General features: G+C 40.1%; 2 protein-coding genes across 20 annotated transcripts in view; one reads left to right on the top strand and one right to left on the bottom strand.

The window, feature by feature from the left end:
• The window catches only part of NIPAL3 (NIPA like domain containing 3), a 48049-nt gene extending 42872 nt beyond the window's left edge, over positions 1 to 5177 (bottom strand). For 3 of the 4 annotated variants that reach the window (XR_011436512.1, XM_070260725.1, XM_023635495.2), the window contains exons 1-2: positions 4818 to 4959; positions 1499 to 1852 (exon numbers count right to left, since the gene is read on the bottom strand). Coding sequence is in view for 3 of the 4 variants with exons in the window: in XM_070260725.1 (XP_070116826.1) it covers positions 1499 to 1591 (93 nt within the window). In the remaining variant the exon portion in view is untranslated. Of the gene's footprint in view, positions 1 to 1498; positions 1853 to 4817 lie in introns of all 4 variants that reach the window. The other variant, XM_001501269.6, reaches the window with a different exon arrangement.
• STPG1 (sperm tail PG-rich repeat containing 1) overlaps positions 5055 to 22140 on the top strand; it is a 53196-nt gene continuing 36110 nt past the window's right edge. For 4 of the 16 annotated variants that reach the window (XM_005607350.4, XM_023635500.2, XM_014737537.3 and 1 more), the window contains exons 1-3: positions 6241 to 6377; positions 8733 to 8851; positions 16349 to 16489. In XM_005607350.4, the coding sequence (XP_005607407.1) occupies positions 16417 to 16489 (73 nt within the window). In that variant the 5' untranslated portion in view covers positions 6241 to 6377; positions 8733 to 8851; positions 16349 to 16416. Of the gene's footprint in view, positions 5223 to 5575; positions 5728 to 6240; positions 6475 to 8732; positions 8852 to 16348; positions 16490 to 22140 lie in introns of those variants that run through there. The other 12 variants (XM_001501277.7, XM_070260728.1, XM_070260731.1 and 9 more) reach the window with 7 other exon arrangements.

Genomic DNA, 22140 nt, shown 5'->3' on the forward strand with positions numbered 1-22140 from the left:
ACCCTGTATCCTTATAATAATTTCCCTTTTGCCTCAGCTTCTCTGAAGTGTTTTTATTCCTTGCAACCAAAATAGGCTTAACAAAATCAAGGAGAAAGGAGACAGCTTCCCCTTAGAAACCCCTTCCCCAAACCCAGACAGAATTAACCACACCTTCCTCTGTTCTGTGCACCTGCCTCTGTTCCTCTTTATAACCAGAGGCAGTTTTTGGTTTTTTTTCGGGTTTTTTTGCTGAGGAAGATTCACCCTGAGCTAACATCTGTGCCAATCTTCCTCTATTTTGTATGTGGGTTGCTGACACAGCATGGCCACCGACAAGTGGTGTAGGTCCACACCCGGCAACCGAACCCAGGCCACTGAAGCGGAGCACACTGAACTTAACCCCTAGCCCACTAGGCTGGCCCCCAGAGACAGTTCTGAGTCAAGCACCTCCTACATGCCCAGCACTGGGCTAGGTGCCTTTTCACTGATCCACACAGTACAGAGGGATGCGGGCTGGAGAGAGGTATTACTACCACCGTTCTACCCCTAACAAGCTCTGAGGGGCTCACCCATGTGTCCAGGGCTTTGAACCCAAGTCTTCTTCCCTTTACCCCACCCTGTACTTCGTCAGCTCATAGCCCTTTGTTCACAAGCCTGTCTCCCACCTCAATTTTTAAACCCTCTGTTAGAGTCACCATGACCTGTTTAACTTTGCTCTGACACAAAAATATTTCCATAATTCAAGTACAGAATTAAATTTGTGATTAACATGGAAACTTATTAGAAATCTCATCACGGAGAGTATTCCGTGTTTTCTGATTCTGTATTTGTCTATTTGGCATCCATTTATCACAGGGCCAGTTGTATTAACTATATTTCCTTATTTTCTGTACTCTTGATGCTCCAGCATTCGTGACTGCCTTTCCCAGGGCTACCTGGTTCTTCAAGACAGCAAAGCAGCATGCACTCTGGGATACTCCTGGCAGTATTGTTTACAGTAACCCCAGATTAGCAACAACCTGAATGTCCAACAATAGGGGATCTGTCCAGCAAATTTGGATACAGCAGCTGAATAGATTATTGGGCAATCCTTCAAAAACCATGCTTTCAATCACTACTCAATGACCTTAGAAATATTCCAGAAACAAGGTTAAGTGAAACAACCAAAATACAAAACTTTATGTACAATATGATCACAAATGTGTAATATCAGAAAAAGTCAGGAAGGAAATATACTGAAATATGAACAAAGGTTTTCTCTGCATAATGGAGTGAGTGATTTTTAAAAAACAAATCTCCTAAGTGAATTGCATTCCTTTTAAAGTTCTCTACCTCTCTGTTTTTATGTATTTTAATGAGCATTTCTTTTCTTTTGATCACACATTCTCCTGCATGTGTGGAGGGCCCGCCTGTTTCTGCCAGTGATAAATCCTGGATCTATCTGTTAGCCAAAGCTGTACCGTGGTACTTTCTTGTTAGAAAAATACAAAATTCCAAAACCAAAAACAGCTCTTGCCTTGTAGGAGAAGGAAGCCTCGCTGGCAGAGTCGGCGCTGCTCGTGGGCGGGAGCTGCTGCAGCTGCAGGGCAGCACCAAGGGCTCCGTCCATGATGGTCTAATGGCACATCCCACCGGGCCGGGAGCGGGAGCGGGAGCGGGAGCTGCTGCTAAGCGGGATGGAAGCTGGAAGCCATCCTTCCTTGTGGCGTTCACCTCCTTCCAGCAGCCATGGCCTTCTCACGCGGAAGGAGTGCTTCAAGGCTCCTCTGGCTGGTTTACAGCCTTTTCCTCATCTTCACTCAGAGAAGTGCCAACTTCTGTCCTTCCCAAGCAGACAGACAATGGTGTGTTTCCGGCTTCTTGAGGGGCTCTGGGTGATGGGAAGGAACATTAAAAATGCATGCACAATGAAACGCTGAGCCCATCTTTGTTACCTGAGAAGACAGTACTATTAGGACAAAACACAGCTGCCAGGAGAAGGGAGGCCATTAAAAAAATTATATCATGCCTTTTGGCCCTTAATAAAGATAAGGCTCATCTATCTCAAAACTTATTTCCCAGCCCTTAAAAATCCCCTTTCCTCTCCGCCTTTGCTTCCTCCCACCCATCATATCCTAATTTAAATACGACTTTTTTCCATGGCTCCTCTACATAAGAAGTAGAATGCTGCCTACATCTCCTTCTCCAGGACTCCAAATAAAAAAATCCCACTGCCGTGCAAAGGGAACCACCTGGGTTCCAACATAGGAAAGAAAGAATGAGAAGAAAAGTTGTCTCCACGGCAGATGGAAGAACTGGGCTGCTACCGGGATCAGCCTAGCACAGGCAAGGTAGCGCTGGACTGGGAGAGGGAGGACATCTGTGTGCCCAGATCACTTCACCTCTGGGAGACTCAGTTGCCTCACCTGTAAAGTGGGGGCAATCATGCGGCTTCAAGTAAAACCAGCAATGACGGGAATTCCTGTTAACTTCATTGGACTGATATTTTCAGTGCATGTCAAACTTTTCTACCAAATAGAGAAAAAAAGAGAAAGAATGCCCCTCGTGTTCTGGGAGGCACAGCCAAAACATCCCACCACAAGTGCTAAGGGCTTCCTGGAGGTCTTCTTATATTTAAAAAAAGAAATCATACAGATTTGGTTTGTACTGCAAAGTCTATGTTTCTTTTAAAATAAAAATACTTTAAATTCATTTTGACCTGTCATGTGTTACCTGTTTTGCCTTGGCCAAGTCATTGAACTTTTCAGCCAGTTTCCTCTGCTGTAAAACACAGATTCCTCTCTCACAGGACTGTCGTGAGAATTTAATGCAACAATGTGTATAAAATGCATGCACAGAGAATGGTCAATGAATGGCAGCTATTATTAGTATTAATTTTATTCCTACCAGTTTAATTATTTAATTTACCCACGAACATTCCTTTCTTTCCCTCGTGCATTCAAGAAACAAATATTTATTGAGGGCTTACTATGTGCCAAACAGACGTAGTCTCTGCCATGCCTTGAGGCTTTGGAAGGCTGCCTCCTGTCTTTCCTGTAGCTTCCAGTTCCTTCTGCTATCTAACCCTAGGCGCAGGAATTCTGCTTCCCAGTGTGAAGAGTAAGTCATATTTTCTAGGGCTAACACTGTGTCCAGCACTGTGGCCAGGTCTCCCTTTGTCAAAAAGCCTCAGAATTAAATGATTGCTGCTGCCTCCATGTGAGGGTATACATTCCGGATATACATACATGAGGACACTCATCAGACAACTTTGTAACTCACATCCTATAACCAGACCTCCCTGACGGTAAAGCCCTATGAATATTTATTGCAACCTTGTGAAAAGCATAATTATTCTTCACTATACTTTTATGTGTGTGTGAAAAGCATCACTGTGTCAAATTTGTGTATCCCTGTTTTAATGTTTTTAATAGAAGAGCCTTAGAAAGGAAGGGCGGCCCAGGGCTCTCTCCACCTCTGAGAGACCCTTGGGGGCTTTCAACCTGGAGCTGAAGGGGCAGTGGAGCACAAAGTGGGCAGGTCCTGAATCCCCTGTTCAGTTGCTCTTGCTGGAGATCTAGCCCAGAAGCTGGCAGAGGGACCTCCACACATGCCTACTGACTGGCTAAAGGCAGGCCTGTGAAGCACCTGGTGCACTGTGGCCACTTCACAGTCCAGAACAGAATGCCTTACTCACGCCTAATCTACCGCAAAACTAGATACCACAGATATACTCAGCCCCACCCATAGGGTGCCTGAGAAAGCATACGGGCATTGGAGACACGCCAAGGGGGTGACAGGAATCCAGGCCTCCTAGCCTTCTTTGGACCAGCTGGTGTGTCTAGGTGGGTTTCTGGTTTTGGTGGTGGTGGTCCCTTAATTCGCTTTTAAAAAGCAGCTTCCCTCTCTGCCTCAGGAACCCCCAGGCCTCTGAGGCATCAAAAGTAGAAGATTCTCCTTCAGCTGGGCAGCAGTTTGGACTAAAAGCCTTGGAAGAACTCTTTGCAAGTTGTCCTTCCTTATAAGTCACACATTCTTTGCCTAGTGACTCTCTTTTCCTGACTTCAAAGCACTTTTCCACGACTAACATATGCCCAAGAGGCAAGCAGCCAACTCTTTGTTGCCAACCACCCTTTAATTGTGAGGCCCTCGCATGCATCAGTGGGCACAGGATCTACTGACTTAAGAACAGAAAGATAACTCGCTAGGTGCTGGCTTCCACTCCATTCCCCACCCCTTATCTCAATGAATTATTTCACCACCACAGAGCAGATTTTACAAATGAGAGAACCACAGCTCAAGGCTGCGAAAAGCAGGATCCCAATTAGAATTTGACTGTATCTGAAAAAATAAAACATGCCCTTTTCTACCCCTTGACGATTCAGCTTATGGCTGCTGAGTGGCAGTTACAGGCCAGGCGTTTTCCCTTTCCTGGGCTTTGGCTCACTAAAGGGTTACACTCCTCAGTCCCCTCCTGTTGGGCTGGAAACCACAACTTCCAGCAGCCAGAACAGATCGAGAACGCCTCCCCTCATCCACCTGCTGACTCCACCACATGCTACTGCCCGGAAGCCCGAGCCGGCGAGTCGAGGAATAATTTTGGCATTCACTTCCTGATTTGATAAAGCCTGGCATCACCTTTATTAAGGCAAACCCATGCCCTCTCTCCTCTCACCCTCGATGCAAAAATGGAAAAAACATGCTGAGGCAACGAGACCCAAACTGACAAGACTGGTGACAGCCAGAAGGAAGAGTATTTATATTTCGGGACTTTAGATGATTACAAATGCTTTCGCTTTTCCTGAAACGAAGGCTGAATTCAAGGCCTCCCTCCCTCCTTCTTAATCACTACTCACCAGCGGCGTTTCCTCTAAGGCCCACCTATCAGAGATTCCCGAGAAATGACTCGGATCTCCCCGCAACCCGGAGGCACAGCCTCCTGAATTCCTTCCCAACACCCAGCGGCCTGGACGCTGCAGTGTTTTGCTTTCAAAGGCTGCGATTTCATTTGTCAGATCGCCTGCCAGTCAAAAGCTGGCGGGCACTTCGCGCAGGCTAGTGGCTGCGAGGAGGAGGTGGGTGGGGTATCCCCCGGCTATTGGCTGCGCCGCAAAGCTTGCTTGAAGCGTAGGGGGAGAGCCCTGGGGAGCCTGCGCCCGGCGGGAGCTTTGCGCTCACCGGCAGGGGTCCCCTCTAGCGGCCGCCCGGGGGACGTTGGAACAAACCCCGCTTCCCTTCTCCGGCTGTGCTGGAGAGCTCAGGTGACTGCCCGACAGGTGGACAACCTGCCAGGTGTCCTTCCTTCTATCCTTAGGGCCACCTCCGGGCTTTGCTCCTGCTGGTCTCTGACCTCACGCTCTATGTATTCAAATCCTGTACATTCTTCAAGATCCAGTTCCCCCGAAAGCCTCGGGGCCATACATGTCTCTTCTTGTCTGCCTTCCCGTAACACCTGTTGGCTTCGCTATATTCCAACCCTCCCAGTACGTCCCCAGCTCAGCAAAGCTTACGGTCCTCCAGGGAGCCTGGCGCTTAGGAACGTTTCCGTCATGTACAAGTGTAATCATTAACACGTGCGTAGAGCTTACACTTTATCACGTGCGTTTCATTTCAGATCCGCACAACAACCCCAAGTGAGACATTGAGCTCCTGCCCATTGTACAGATGAAGAAGTGACATTTGGACAGAGACCCCAACGAGGAGAAAGCCGGTTTGGGTTCAGATCCTGAGGCGGGGCTCAGAGGGAACGCTTGAGAGCAGAACGAGGTTGGCATGTTGTAGGAACTGCCCAAAGGACAGCGTGGCTGGTCCGAGGTTATTCTGAGGGGGTGGGTGGTAGGAGCTGTGAGCAGAGGGACCGGTCAGGGACTGTTTATAATAAGATGTTTGGGTTTCATCCTAAGTTTAAAGGGGAGCTGTCGGAGGGTCCTAAGCAGGGGACAGGACCACCATGACTGCTGTGAAGCGGTTAAAGAGGAGCTCATGGGACACTATGTGGTTGCCCTGGTGTAGTTGTTCACATCACTCTTTTTTTCTTTTGCTATTATAAACAGGACTTGGATGAATGTTGGTTCACTCAGGTTTATCCTTGAGGTAGGATTTCTGGGTGAGCAAAATTCTAAGGCTTTTGGTCTATCACAAGAGTTTTGAGCGGTTGCCTAGATAAGCCCCTATTAAGTTTCCCTAGCGGTCCTGACGTAGTTCACCTGCACCCTAGAATTCTGGCAGCTTCCCTGCAGTTTTTGAAACGCCTCTAGCGATTGGCCAACAAGTTTTCACGCTAAAGAAACAGAGGACACCATTGGCTAGTGTTACTCAGGAGGCAGACAGAGGCAGGCTCCAGAATGTTAGGCCTTTGGTTGCCATAGCGACGGGGAGCTTGGCCAGGCCAGATTCAGCCCAGCGGACCAGACGAGGTAGGAGGCAGTCCAGTCGGAGGATGGGCCCCCCGGTCGTGGGGAGGAGGATCTGGCACATCCCATGGGACACCCACTGAGGCCCCCGGCCTGCCGGGTGCGTGCCGAATTCCGGTGCCTCCTAGGCGGTGCCCTGAGGGCGGGAGGAGCCACCGTTGGAGGTGCCCCTCCCTGGAGGTGTGCCCTCAGAGTCCCCACTTGAAAAGTGGTGATAATAACCATGGTGCCTTCCCCCAGGGAGCCCCTGTGAGGGACGTGGGCGTCTGACTCCCCTGCCTCAGCCTTTGCGAGTGTCCAAATATTTGGGGGCTGGGGTGCTGGGCAATGGGTGGACGACAAAGAGCTGAGTTCTAATTCCAGACCCACTCCTGCTCCTTGAGTGTCCCCCTGCAAACATCTTCCCTGCTCTGGGCCTCAGTTTACCCATCTCTAAAACAAAAGGGTGAGATTGGAATCTCGTGGTCACTAGCCAGCTGCTAAAGTTTCCTCCAGCTCTCTCACACGTTTTCTGAGCTTATGAAAAATATCGAATGCATTGTTTACCTGAGAGTCCTTTGGAAATATGAAATACACTCAAGATGCAGTTGTGCATATAATCTCAGTTATGAGATTATAATTGAATCGATAAAAATCTCATATAGTCATAACTACTCATGCAAATCCCATAAAATTTCATGTAAAGTAACAGTATACATGACTTAGTATATATTGATATACTTTCCACAGTAATATATGTATATAAAGGTATAAAATATGATACTATAACATAAATAATAAAGACTTTTTTTAAACATAGAGATGGAGGAATGAAAACAGGCCTATAGTTTTAGTGACTTAAATCTTTATTGAATGTAACTCCTGAAGGAAAGAGTTGTATTATGAGCACATCTATACACATTACTGCTAAAATGATCCTTCCTGTAATATTCTTTCCTTCCTTCGTTCATTCCACAAATATTTATTGAGCATAGTGCCATTTTCCTGGCAGTATGGGCCAGGAAACAGACTGGGGATTCAGTGATGAACATTCTATTGGGGGAAGATCATAAAGAAATAAATACACATAAAACCTGATGTTGGGAAGTAAAAAATGTTCTGAGATAAATAAGGCAGGGCCAAGGCCTGGAGAAAGACGGGATGGTCCTTCTTAAGAGAGAGTGGTCAAGGAGGTCATCCCTAAGAAGGTTTGAACAGAGATGCAGATGAATCTGGTGACAGGGCCAGAGGATGATGCCCAGTATGGCGAGGGGAGAAATCTCCATGCTACAAGGAGGCTTATAGAAGCCAAAGAGGTCCCTTGTGGAGAAGAGGATCAGCCATTAGATGGTGGGACATGAGGGCTGCTTTCAAATACTTGGAGAATAGTCACATAGAACAGTGGCTTTCAAATTTTTGATGGTGACCCATGGCAAGAGATGCATTTTATATTGTGACCCAGCACATACACGTGAACTTAAACAGAACTTCGCAAAAGACTATGGGCTATGACCTGCATTTTGAAAATCACTGATGTGGAAGAGGAATGAGACTCATTTTGAGCTGATTCCAAGGGTTGGAATTAGAAGGAGTGAAGAGAGAGAGAGAAAGAATCAGCTTTGATACAGGCAGGAACTTTCTAGCCATTAGAACGACCAACAGTGAACTGCCTCAGAAATTTCCAAACGGAGTTCTAGGGAACCCCAGCATGTGCGAAAGTTCAAGACAGTCTCAAATATTTGCTTTATATTTTGAAAACTATATGCAATATCCTAATATTCAAAAACGAATCCTACCCACTCAGGGGTGCCCAGTGTCAAAATTTAGCATGTTAACATTTAGTGTGTGCTGCTTTTGAGGTTGTTATAGTGGTTAAGAGGGAGCAGAAGTCAGACTTCTGATGTGACCTTGAGCAAGTCACTTAACCCTTCCCTCTAAGCTTCAGTTTTCTCATCTGCAAACGGGATAATACCTCACTGGATTATTGTAAATATTGCATGAAGTATTCTCTATAAGGCATTTAGGACTGTACGGGCTCAATAAATGATAGCTATAATTTTAAGCTGTTAATACATTATCCCTGTGCATATATTAAAACCTAATGTTAATAAAAGCCTAGGCGGGGCAGCATGAACGACTTCGTGTGGATCATCATATTTGATCCTCACAAACACCTTGAGAGGAAGGTACTGTTATCGCTCTCAGTTTATGAAGGAGGAAACGGGCTTAAAAGGTTAAAGTCAGCACTCTGAAGTGGCAGAGCCTCACCTTGAACCCAGGCCTGGATGCTCTTGATCACTGCGCTGGCCCTCCCCTGGGAACTGCTTGCATATTTGCTGTGGATTAGGAAGGTGGCACATCCTCACTGCTCTTTCTTAGATTCCAGGCCCATGACGTCCTGTCATGAACAGTGGTAGAAGCAGGTGCACCGGTGAGGCACATCAGGGCAGTGCTCTCTTCACACCTGGGCTTCCCCTGCTCTCATTGTGGCTTCACAGGTATGCAGTACCGAGGCTGGAATGCATTATTAATAGTGTTGTCTTTAGGTGGTAGGATTATGGATTGTTTTAAAAAATCTTCTGAATGTCTTATATTTTCCAAAGATTTGACAATATGCACATATTACCATTGTAATAAGAAGCTTAAATTTTTTTCGAATCACCCGTAATTCTAGCAGATTAGGGCATTTTAAAAATAACAGCTGTGTTGCAGCTAGGAAAGTAGATGGTTCTTACCGAGATGCCAACTCAACACCGAAGAGCCGTAAGTGAATAGTGGCTGCTTTTCTAGACACTGAAAGACGTTCTTATACTGGAATAGTGGTTGTGCTATGATCGTTATTGATCCGTTTCTGTTGTTTTGAATCCCTTAATTTCTTTGAGTGTGTTGCCAATAATTCTATTAAATATTAATTTTTTTGTATAGATTGTCAACCAAAAAAGGTTGAGAATTTCTTTCTTTGTTTTTTTTTTTAAAGATTCCATTTTTTTCCTTTTTCTCCCCAAAGCTCCCTGGTACATAGTTGTATATTCTTAGTTGTGGGTCCTTCCAGTTGTGGCATGTGGGATGCCGCCTCAGTGTGGCTCGATGAGTGGTGCCATGTCTGTGCCCAGGATTCGAGCCGATGAAACCCTGGGCCTCCAAAGCGGAGCATGCAAACTTAACCACTTGGCCACGGGGCCAGCCCAAGATTGAGAATTTCTGCTGTGAGGGTGACAGAATAAAGTGAGGAACAAATAACTGAAGGAGAAAAGTGTTGATAGAGCATAACATCATTTATTTAATCCTTAATTTGTTAGTATTTATAAATGGTGTAATTTCCTTAGGGGAAAAAAAAACTCTCAAGTCTGTCCATGAAAGATTAACTGCTATGGAAATTAAATCATACTCATGCTGTTAACGACTTACAAATAGACAAATATAGGAAACAACTGTTTTTAGACATTGGGCAACAAGCAGCTTAGTACTACAATCCCTGAGAGAAGAAAAACAAGGTGAGCCCTACAATTAGTGCTGGGGGTAGCTTCCAGGCCTCAGTTCAAGGAAGGAAGAACCCAAACAAAGCCCAGTATCCTGAGCTGGGGAGATAGAAATCAGATTTCAGGGAGATCAAAGTGGCTGGAATTTATAGGGTAGAACACCAGAGAGGAGGGACCTACACAAAAAAGTCTAGAAATAGGAAGAGAGTTCCCCTCAGGTCTTGGCTGAATAGTGATCTCCCCATGCATGAGAGGAATCTAAGACTAGGGAAAGAACTACCAGAAAGCAGCCTGAATAATTTCTGGGGCTTACACAGAACTGGGAATACTTTGTGCTGCCATAAACCAGGATGGAGAGACGCTGTATTAGATGGGGAGCAGATGGAGTCCACAGAAGCATCATGTCTTAGTAGTAGGGGTAAATTATTCCCAAAATAAAAGCTGCTCTGGATCCACTGTAACAAAGCTTATAAAACTCGAAAGCATCAAATGGGTCTCCAAGTTACAGGAAATGGTGCCAGAAAAAAATGGAACACTCCATAGGAATACTTCAAAACCCAGTACCCAACAGTGCAAAATTCACAATGTCCAGTGTCCAATACAAAATTACCAGACGTGAAAAGATACAGAAAAACATGACCCATATTCAAGAGAAAAATCAATCAACAGGAACAACCCCAGAGATCATAGAATTAGTAGAAAAGAACCTTAAAACAGGTATTATAAATCTTACAAATATGTTTAAATATTTAAAGGAAAACATGATGAAGATAGAAGTGGAAAATATAAAAAAAAGGACCCAAATGTAACTTCTAGAGATGAGAAATGCAATATTTGAGATGAAAAATCCAATAGATGGGATTAACAGCAGATTATACACTACGGATCAGTGGACTTGCAGACACAAGTTATAGACTATCCAAATGAAGCACAGAGAGAAAAAAAGACAAAACAAAACAAAAACCCAAGAGCAGAATCTTAGTGACATGTGGGAAAATATTAAGTGATCTATACACGTATAACTGTAGTTTCAGGAAAGAAGGGGGTAAAAGGTGAAAAAAAATTTTTAAAATAATGGCCAAAGATGTTTCAAATTTGATGAAAACTATAACCTGCAGATTCAAGAATTTCAGCGAATCTCAAACAGTAAAAGCATAAAGAAAATGATGCCAACACATCATTGAAATCAAATTGCTGAATGAAAGCGATAAACAGAAAAGCTTAAAAGTAGATGGATAAAAAAAAGATATATTACTTACAAAAGAATCAAGATAATAATTACAGTGGACTTCTCGTCAGAAACTATGCAGGGCAGAAGACAATGAAATAATATACTTTGCAGTTGTAGGAAGGTGGGAACCTGTCAATCTAGAATTTTATGCCCAGTAAAAATAACTTTCAAAAAGTGAAAGAAAAATAAAGATCGTTTTAGACAAACAGAAACCTAGAGAATGTATTATCAGAAGCCTCCATTACAAGAAATGTTAAAATAAGTTTACAGACAGAAGGAATAGAATACTAGACAGAAGCTTGGATTTACACAAAGAATTGAAGAACGTTGAAAATGATAAATATAAACTAAATTTTTTCTTATTTCAATCTTGTTAAAAAATAATTGACTGTTTAAGTAAAAAAATAACATGAGATTCATAATATACTGTAGGCCCCCCATATCTGCAGTTTCTGCATTTGTGGATCAAAGGGCCTACACTGGTTGCATCTGTACTGAACATGTACAGACTTTTTCTTCTTGTCATTATTCCCTAAGCAATGCAGTATAATAACTATTTACATTGTATTAGGTATTATAAGTAATCTAGAGATGATTTAAAGTATATGGGAGGATGTCCATAGGTTATATGCGGATACTATGCCATTTTATATAAGGGACTTGAGCATCCGTGGGTTTTGGTATCTGTGGGGGCCCTGGAACCAATCCCCTGCAGATACCGAGGGATGGCTGTAGGTAGAACTAAAATGTACATGAAAAGGACGAAAAGGATGGAAAGTGGGAAATGGAAGTATACTATTGAAAAGTTCTTACACTATATGTGAAGCAGTATAATATTTGTGATAAAGATGTAAACTCTAAACCTTAAAGCAACTACTAACAATAAAATAAGTATAGCTAATAAATCAGCAATGAAGATAAAATGGAATCATAAGAAATACTCATTTAATCCAAAAGACTGCAGGAAAAAACTAACAAGCATCAGATGGAACAAGGAGGAAAGTGATAGATTTAAATCCAGCCATATCAATTACTACATTAAATGTAGAAGGTCTAAACACTCCAGTCAAAAGGCAGAGCTAAGAAGATTAGATTTAAAAAACCAAGACCCAGCTATGTGCTGTCTTTAAGAAACCCGCTTTACATGTGGAGACACAGATAGGTTAAAAGTAAAGGGATATAAGAAGATGTAGTATGCTACCAGTAATCAAAAGGAAACTGGAATGACTATATTAATATCAGAAAAAAACAGACTTCAGAACAAGGAAGACAGAGGCATTTCATAATGATAAAGGGATCAGTTCATCAAGAAGAGATAAAAATCCTAAGTATACATGCATCTAAAAATGCTTCAAAATACATGTAGAAAAACTGGGAAAACTTAAAAGAGAAATAAACAAATTCACAGTACTATTATATAGTAATATAATGTTATAACACTTCTCTCTCAGGATTGATAAAATGAAAAAAACAGAAAATCAGTAAGGATATAAAGACAACACTATCAACCAATTTGACCTGATTGACATTTATAAAAAAAACTTCCATCTAAAAACAGTGGAAAAACTTGAAATCAATAATAGAAAGATATCTGGAAAATCCCCCAGATACTTGGAAATTAAATAGCAGACTTACAAATAAACAAAGTATCAAAAGATATTACCAGGCTCATTTGCCACAACATGGATGGACCTTAAAGGTATTATGTTAAGCACACAGAGAAAGGCAAACACCAAATGATGTCACTCATATGTGGAAGATAAACAAACACATGGACACAGAGAACAGTTCAGTGGGTACCAGGGGACGGGGGTTACAGGGTAGGCACAAAGGGTGAAGGGGTGCACTCATATGGTGACTGACAAATAATAATGTACAACGGAAATTTCACAATGTTGTAAACTATTATGACCTCAATTAAAAAGTAAAAAGAAAAAAAAAGATAATACCAGGAAAAGCAGAAAATATTTTAAATGGAAAGAAAATGAAAACACAACGTTTGAACATATATGAGATACCACTAAAACAGTGCTTAGAGGAAAATTTACAATATTAAATGCTTATATTAAGAAAGAAGAGAGAAAGACAAATACTGCATGCTTTCACTCATATGTGGAAGATAACAAACACATGGACAAAGAGAACAGATTAGTGGTTACCAGAGGGGAAGGGAGTTGGGAGGGGTGGGGGAAAGGGATAAAGGGGCGCATATGTATGGTGATGGATAAAAATTAGACTACTAAGGGTGAGCATGATGAAGTGTATTCAGGAATTGATAAACAATAATGTACACCCAAAATTACACAATGCTATAAACTATTATAATTCTGATAAAATTACTTGGAAAAAAAAGGAAGAAAGAAGAAACGTCTAAATTCAGTGATTTAAGCCTCCACCTTAAAAAGCTAGAAAACTAAGAGCAAATGAAGCCTAACATAAATAGAAAGAAGGAGATGATAACGATGATAGAAGTAAATGAAATAGAAAACAGAAAAACAATAGAGAAAAATCAGTGAAACCACGTGCTGTTTTCTTTTGAAAGGATCAATAAACTTCTAGCCGGACTTATCAACAAAAACATATAAGATGCAAATTACCAATATCAGGAATGAAGGGGGGACATTAATACAGAACACGCAGATATAAAGGTTAAGAAGGGAATATTACGAACAACTTAAGGCCAATGACTTTCATGACATAAATGAAATGGAAAAATTTCCTTGAAAGACGCAAAGTACCAAAGCTCACTAAAAAAGAAATACATAACCTGAAAAGCCCTATATCTATTAAGCAAATGGACTTTGTCTTTAAAAACCTTCCCACAAAGAAAACTCCTGGCCCAGACTGCTTTACTTGTAAGTTCTACCGAACATTTAAGGAAGAAAGAACACCAATACTACACAAACTCTTCTGAAAATAAAAGAGAAAAAAACACTTTTCAACTCATTTTATGAAGCCAGCATTACTCTAATACCAAAACCAAAGACGTTACAAACAAGAGACAACTACAGCTTAATGTCCTTCATGAACATAGACGTAAAAATCTTTTTAAAAATTCTAGTAAGTTGAATCCAGTAATATATAAAATTGATAATATAATCATGACCAAGTAACATTTATTCCAGGAATATTATGTTGTTTTAACATTTGAGAATCAATCACTATGATTCATTTAATATACTAAAAAAGAATAATTATATGATCATCTCCATAGATGCAGAAAAAGTATTTGATAAAATTCAACATCTACTCCTGTTAAAAACCCTCAAGAAACCAGGATTAGAAGTGATAAAAGGCTTCTGTAAAAAAACTACAACTAACATCCCCATACTTAATGTTGAAAGACTGAGTGCTTTCTTACTCATCAGTAATGAGACAAGGATGTCCACCATCACCACTTCTAGTCAACATTGTACTGGATGTCCTAGCCATTGCAATCTAGTAAGAAAAAGAAAAAACAGGTGCACAAATTGGAAAGGAAGAAATAAAACTCTTTTTATTTACATATGACATGATTATATATGTATATAAATAAGTTCCTAATTTACAAAAAACTTATTAGACTTAAAAAATGTTTATCAAGGATTTGCAGATATAAGATCAATGTACACAAATCAATTGTATTCCTGTATACTAGCAACAAACAATTGGAAATTGAAATAAAAAAATACCAGTTTCATGACATAAAAATAGAAATATCTAGGAATCAATTTAAGAAAATATGTGTAATATCTGTATACTAACTATAAAATATTGCCCCCAAATTAAAGAAAACCTAAATGAATGGCGAGGTATACCATGTTAATAGATCATAACACTCAACAAAGTTAAGGCATTAATTCTCCCTAAATGGTTTTATAGACTCAGTGCAATCCCAATCAAAATCCAAGGAAGTTTTTTGGTAGAAATTGACTTGCTGGTTCTACAAATTGCATGGTAACTTGAAAGAGCTAATCTAAGAGCAAGTACAATCAAAATAATTTTGAAAAAGAACTACTAAGTTGGAACTACCTGATTTCAAAACTTATTACAAAGATAGTGTGCTATTGGTATAAAGATATACATATAGGTCAAAAGAACAGAATATATATAAAATCTCAATGGATTTTTGATGAACGTGTCAACATAATTCAATGGAGAAAGGGATATTCCTTTCAACAAATGGTGCTGGAACAGTGGGCTATCCAAATGCAATAAAATGAACCTGACCAGTACCTCATGCCATATACAAAATTTAGTTCAGAATACATCTTAGACCTATGCTTAATAGCTAAAACTATAAAACTTCTAGAGGAAAACATAGGAGAAAATATTTGTGACCTTGAGTTAGGCAAAGATTCACAAACGATAAAAGAAAATAATTGATAAATTCAACCTGAAATTAAAATTTTTGCTTTTCAAAAGACACTGTTTAAGAAAATGAAAAGGCAAGCCTCAGACTGGGAGAAAGTATTTCCAAAACATATATGTGGTAAAGGGCTTTTATCCAGAATATATCAAGAACTTTTACAACTTAATAACAGGATAACCCAATTGTTTAAAAAAATGGCAGAAGATTTGAACAGACAGTTCACCATAGAAGGTAAACAAATGGCAAATAAGCACATGAAAATACACGAATTAAAATACAATGAGATACCACTATACAACCACTAGAATGCCTAAAATTAATGACTTACCATATTAATATTGGTGAGGATGTGTGGCAATTAGAACAAACTTGCATACTGATATATGCAACAGCATGGAAGAATCTCAAAGGCATTGTGGTAAGTGAAAAAAGACAGATACAAAACAGTATGTACTGTGATTGCTTATATGTGACCTTCTAGAAAAGGCAATTATTGTGACAGAAAGCAGGGCAGTGGTTGCCAGATGTCAGGGTTGGGAGGGTATTGACTGCAAAGCATAGGGAACTTTTTGGGTGATGTATGTATTTATATCCTAATGGTGTTGGTATTTGACACCATTGCAAACATTTGCCGGAACTTAGAATTGTACACTTAGAACTGATGAATTATATTGTATGTAAATTATCTCGGTAAAGATGAATTTATAAAATTCAAGCCTTCCGTAGCTCTATAAGCAATGTCAAAAGTGAACACGTAGAGAGTTCCTGCTCCAGGCAGTGTGTGTGCTCGGGCCGGGGGCTCCCAGAACTTGGTACATCTCCGCCTCTACCCACAGGACTGTTCAGTCTATCCCGCAGACAGAACAGAACCCAATCAACGTGATTAACAAGAATGTGAAATGATCCCTGCAAATGCTGTATTTTTCTGTTTCAGGGGCTTAGAAGAACATGTAATACAGTTTTTCATCAAACAAATGGAACACATCACAGAACTTTGCTAAGATGGACAACGTCACACAAAAAGACCAAGACCCTGGCAAAAAATACCCCAGAAATGCCGGCAAACTGCAGAAAGGTCTAGTGAACTTAATAACAGATGTCTTTGCGGGGAGGAGAGAGAGCTCCTGACATACGTTCATTTTAGTACATAAGAACCAATTTTAGGGGAATATAGTAAATCCTGGCTCATACCGACAGGACCATCCTTAAGGCGTATCAGATAGATTGCTTTGCTTGTCCCTCACTGCTTCTACTGTGATGAGTGGGAATAAACTATGAAAAGAGAGGATGAGGGAGCGGGGAAGAAGGAGGAGGAAGTCTATTCAACCAAAAAAACAGACTTGTTATTGCCATGTATCTGGTAAGAATCCCCGTCTTCAAATTTAAGGTGTAAGAGATCTCACTTTATTTCCTAAAACTTAATGCAGGCTGCCAGTCTGCTGGGTTGTTGTAAAGTTTAACTCCAGCCTTTATTGGCACAGATCCTGTGTCCTTCTTGTTTCAGCTCTTGGATCTTTCTCGGTAGAAAGAAGTGATGGTAGGAGGCTGAGTGGGGGAGGGGAGGGGTGCTCAGAGCATTGGTCATCCATGTACCCAGAGAGGCTGCCCCTGTCCCAGTCTGCATGCTCCCTTTGGTTTGTTAGTATGTGCTAATTCTGGGCTACTCCTGGGTTAGGAATCATGGCTGAGACTGGAAACCTGATTCCCAGATCCTTAATCCACCGCTTTTTCTTTCAGGGATGTTACCACCTCCCTGGTGGGCTTCTAGAGTCCTTGCTGCTGTCAATCTCAGAGCTGGACCCCTCTTTCTTCCTCCCATCCTTTAATTCTGTGCTCTCTCTTTCTTTAATACTTTTTAAACTAAGGCATAATATATATTCAGAAAAAGTTCACAAATCAGAATTGTACAGAATTGTCCCAGAAGCCCTTGTCTTGTCCCTTCCCAGGCTTTATCCCCCTTCTCTGCAAAAGTAAACATCACAGCTGTCCTGACTTCTAATATAATTACTTTAGTCTGTTTTTGAACTTTATCTAAATTGGAATCATACAATATGAACTGTTTCCTCTTAGGGTTTTTTCTCTCATGTTATGTTTAAGAGATTTAACTTCATGTTTCACATATCCATAACTATTCATTTTTGTTGTTACAAAGTTTTCCTTTGTTTGAATCTACCACAATTTATTCATTCATTCTACTATTGAAGGACATTTGGGTTGTTTCCAGTTTGGGGCTAGTGTGACTAAGCTTTTATGACCATTCTTGTACATGCCTTGTGGGACATATATGTATGTATTCCTTTGATGTATACCTAGGAGTGGAATTGCTGAGTCATAGGGTAGGTTTCTGATCAGCTCAGTTGATACTGCCCGTCAGTTTTCCAAAGTGGTTGTGTCAGTTGTACTTCCTGACAAGCAGTGTATGAGAATTCCAGTTGCTCCACATCCTCACCAACATTTTGCTCATAATGGTTTTGATTTGCATTGCCCTTTGATCAATGAGATTGAGTACTTTTTCGTATGTTGGCTCACCTTTGGATATTCTTTTTGGAGAAGTGATTGTTCAAGTTTTTTGGACTTTTTTTGCGGGGGGGAGCGGGTGAGGAAGATTGGTCCTGAGCTAAAATGTGTTGCCAATCTTCCTCTTTTTGCTTGAGGAAGACTGTCTCTGAGCTAACATCTGTGCCAGTCTTCCTCTATTTTTTGTATATGGGATGCCACCACAGCTTGGCTTGATGAACGGTGTGTAGGTCTGTGCCCGGGATCCTAACCCACGAACCTTGAGCCACTGAAGTGGAGCATGTGAACTTAACCACTATGCCACTGGGCGAGCCCTTTGCCCATTTTTTTCTGTTGGGTTTTTCTTATTTATAGGCGTTCTTTAAAGCATTCCAGAAGTGAGCCCATTTGTTGGCTATAGGTAAAGTAAATATCCTCCCTTAGTCTGTGACTTTTCTTTCCACTCTCTTAATGGTATGCTAATAAACAGAAACTCTTAATTTTAATATAGCCCAATTTATCAATCTTTTCCTTTATAGTTAGTGCCTATGTCTCTCCTATTTAAGAAATCTTTGCCTACCCTGAAATAATTTCTTCTAGTAACTGTATTATTCTACCTTTCATGTCTAGACCTACAATTCACTTGGAATTATTTTTGTGGATGGTATGAGGTAGCTGTCCAAGTTTGTTGTGTTCAATACGTATATCCAGTTGACTCAGCTCCATCTTTTGAAAGGTCATTCATTTCCTACTGCTCTGCAAGGCTGTCCTTGTTGTCAATCAAGTGTCCATGTATATGCAGATTTGCTTCTGGCTTCTTTATTCTGTTCAAATACACACTGTCTGAATTACTGTAACTTTATAACAAGTCTTTTATCTAGGAGTATAAATCCTTCAACTTTGTACTTTGTTTATCTTCGCTCTTCTTGGCCCCATTGCATTTCCATATAAATTTCAGAATCAGTTCATTAATGTCCCAAAGAAAGTCCCTCCTGTCATTTTTATTTGGATTGCATTGATTCTAGAAATCAATTGAGGGATAATTTACATCTTTACAATATCGAGTTCTCCAATTCAAGTTCTCCAATTTAGCTTCCTTTCTTTTATTTAAATCTTCTTACGTTTTTCTCAGTAATGTTTTATAGTTTTCTATGTAGAGGTCCTGCATATCTTCTTTATATCTATTGTAGGCATTTGATTTTTATGCTGTTATAAATGATAATATTTTAATTTCATTTTCTAATTCTTTGTTGCTGGTATAGAAATAAAATAAATTGATTTTTGTATATGGACCTTGATTCTAGTGACCTTGCTAAATTCAATTATTATCTCTAATAGGTTAATTGTAGATTCTTTTGGAATTTCTCCATATACAGTCTTGTCATCTGTGAATAATGACAGCTTTATTTCTTTCTTCTGATCCGTATATTTTTATTTATTTTTCTTGACCTTTGTACTGGTTGGAGTCCTTCAGGACAATGTTGAATAGATTATGATGATACTCATCCTACTTTCATTCTCTATTTCAAGAGAAAGCTTTTAATATATCACTATTCAGTATCATGTTTGCTATAGGCTTTTGTCATAGATACTTTTTATCAGATTAAGGAAATTTGCTTATTTAGCTATTCCTAGTTTGTTAGGGTTTTTTTTTTAAATCATAAAAGGATATTGGATATTATGAAATTCTTTTTCACTATCTACTAAACAGAGACTTCACCCCCCAAAAAGATATAGAGCAAATAGCATATGAAGAGATGTTCCACATTATTAGTCATTGGGGATATGCAAATTAAAAGCACAACGAGAAACCACTACATACCTAATGGGATGGCTGAAATTAAAGACTGCCCACTGTTGATGAGGATGTGAAGTAGCAGTAATTCTTATGCACTAATAATGGAGATGCACAAAGGTACTACAGCTTTGCTAAAGAGTTTGAAGTTTATTAAAAAGTTAAACATATGATCCAGTTGTCCTAGGTATTTACCCAAGAGAATGAAAACTTATGTCCATTCAAAGACTTGTAGTCAAATGTTGAGAAAAGGCTTATTTGTTTGTTTGGTATTTTTGGTGAGGAAGATTGGCCCTGAGCTAACATCTGTTGCCAATCATGCTCTTTTTGTTTGAGAAAGATTGTCCCTGAGCTAATAAGTGCCAGTCTTCCTCTATTTTGCACGTGGGACACTGCCACAGCATGGCTTGATGAACAGTGCTAGGTCTGCGCCTGGGATCTAAACCCATGAACCCTGGGCCCAGAAGCAGAGCGCACGAACTTAACCACCGTGCCACCAGGCCGGCCCAGTAACAGCCTTGTTTGTAATTTCCCCATGCTAGCAGCAATTCAAATTTCCATTACAATGGATAAACAGTTCTCACATTTCTATACAATGGAATACTACTCAGCAATAAAAAGCAATAAAGTATTGATATTTCAACAACATGGTTGAATCTCAAAATAATTATGCTGAATGAAAGAAGCCAGACAAAAAAGAGTACATACTATATGATTTCATTCTGCATTTATTGAGATGATCCTGTAGTTTTTCTTTGTTACTTTGTCAACATGGTGAATTACATCAATTTTCAAATGTTAACCTATCTTTGCAGTACTGGGGTAAACCTCACTTCGTCATGATGTATTATGTTTTTTATATATTGTTGGATTTAATTTACTAAAATTTTTCTAAGAATTTCTGCGTGTATGTTTATGACGATTATTGATCTGCAGTGGTTCCTCCCCTCTGCCTGCCCTTGTAATGACGCTGTCTGTTTTTGTTATCAGGGTAATGCTAGCCTCTTAGAATGAGTTGGGAAATGTCTTTTCCTCTTCAGTTTTCTGGGATAGATTATACAGATAGGTGGAATGTTCTGTAATTGTCAATTAGGTCAAGTTAGGTAATAGTATTGTTCATGTCTTGCATGTCTTTACTGAGCTTCTATCTACGTGCTTAAATTATTGAGGGAGGAATTTTGAAGTATCTGACAATAACTGTATAATTTTCTGGGTTTTTTTGCAGTTTCGTTAGTTTTTACTTTCTGTATTTTGAGTTTCTTGTTATCGGGTGTATCAGCATTTAGGACTGTTACGTTCTCTTGAAGAATTGACCCCTTTATGATTATGAAATCACCCACTTTTATTGCAGGCAATATTTTTTGCTCTGAAAGCTGCTTTATCTGATATTAATATCTAGGTTTCTTTTGATTAGTATTAGCATAGTGTATCTTTTTTCGTTCTTTTAACCTATTGGCTGGGTTGATATTTAAAGTGTATTTCTTGTAGGCAGCATATAGGTAGGTCTTTTTCTCTTATCCAATCTGACCATCTGTCCTTTAACTGAGATGTTCAGACTATTGAAATTTAATGTGATTCTTGGTGTGTGAGTTTAAGTCCAGCATCTTGCAGTTTGCTTTCTTCAGTCTTCCAATTTGCAATTGCATCTGTAATTTGTCCCATCTGTTCTTTATTTACTTCTTCTGTCTTCTTTTGTGTTGAGTATTTTTTGTTTCTATTTTGTCTCCTTGGTTGACTTATTAGCAATAGGTCTTTGCATTGTTTTCTTAGTGGTTGCTTTGGAATACGGTTGGTGACCTTTGGCCGTTGGGCCAAATCCGATCTGCTGCCTGTTTTTATCAACAAACTTTTATTGGAACACAGTTACCCCTATTTTTCTTTTTGAGGAAGATTAGCCTTGAGCTAATGTCTGTGCCCATCTTCCTCTATTTTATATGTGGGACACCTGCCACCGCATTGCTTGATAAGCAGGGTCTGCACCCAGGATCCGAACTGGCAAACCTTGGGCCACTTGAAACGGAGTGTGCAAACTTAACCGCTGTGCCACCAGGCCAGCCCCACCTCTCTTTCGTTATGTATTGTCTATGGCAGCTCTCACTCCATAATGGCAGAGTTAAGTAGTTGCCACAGAGACTATGTTGCCTGCAAAGCCTAAAATATTTACTATCTGGCTCTTTATAGAAGAAATGTACTGATCTCTACTATAGAGTTGATAGTATACATCTTTAACTTATGACATTCTACTATCAAGTGATATCATAACACTTCACATATAGCAGGAGAACCTTACAATACTATATTTTCATTTTTCTCTTCCTTGCCTTTGTGCTATTGTCAAACACTTTACTTCTACATATATTATAAATCCCACAATAGTGTTATTGTTTTTGCTTTAATCCATTATTTTTAAAATGATTTAAATTTTATATTTATAT

The sequence above is a fragment of the Equus caballus genome, chromosome 2 (genome assembly GCF_041296265.1).
Source record: "Equus caballus isolate H_3958 breed thoroughbred chromosome 2, TB-T2T, whole genome shotgun sequence".
Classification (NCBI taxonomy): Eukaryota; Metazoa; Chordata; class Mammalia; order Perissodactyla; family Equidae; genus Equus; species Equus caballus.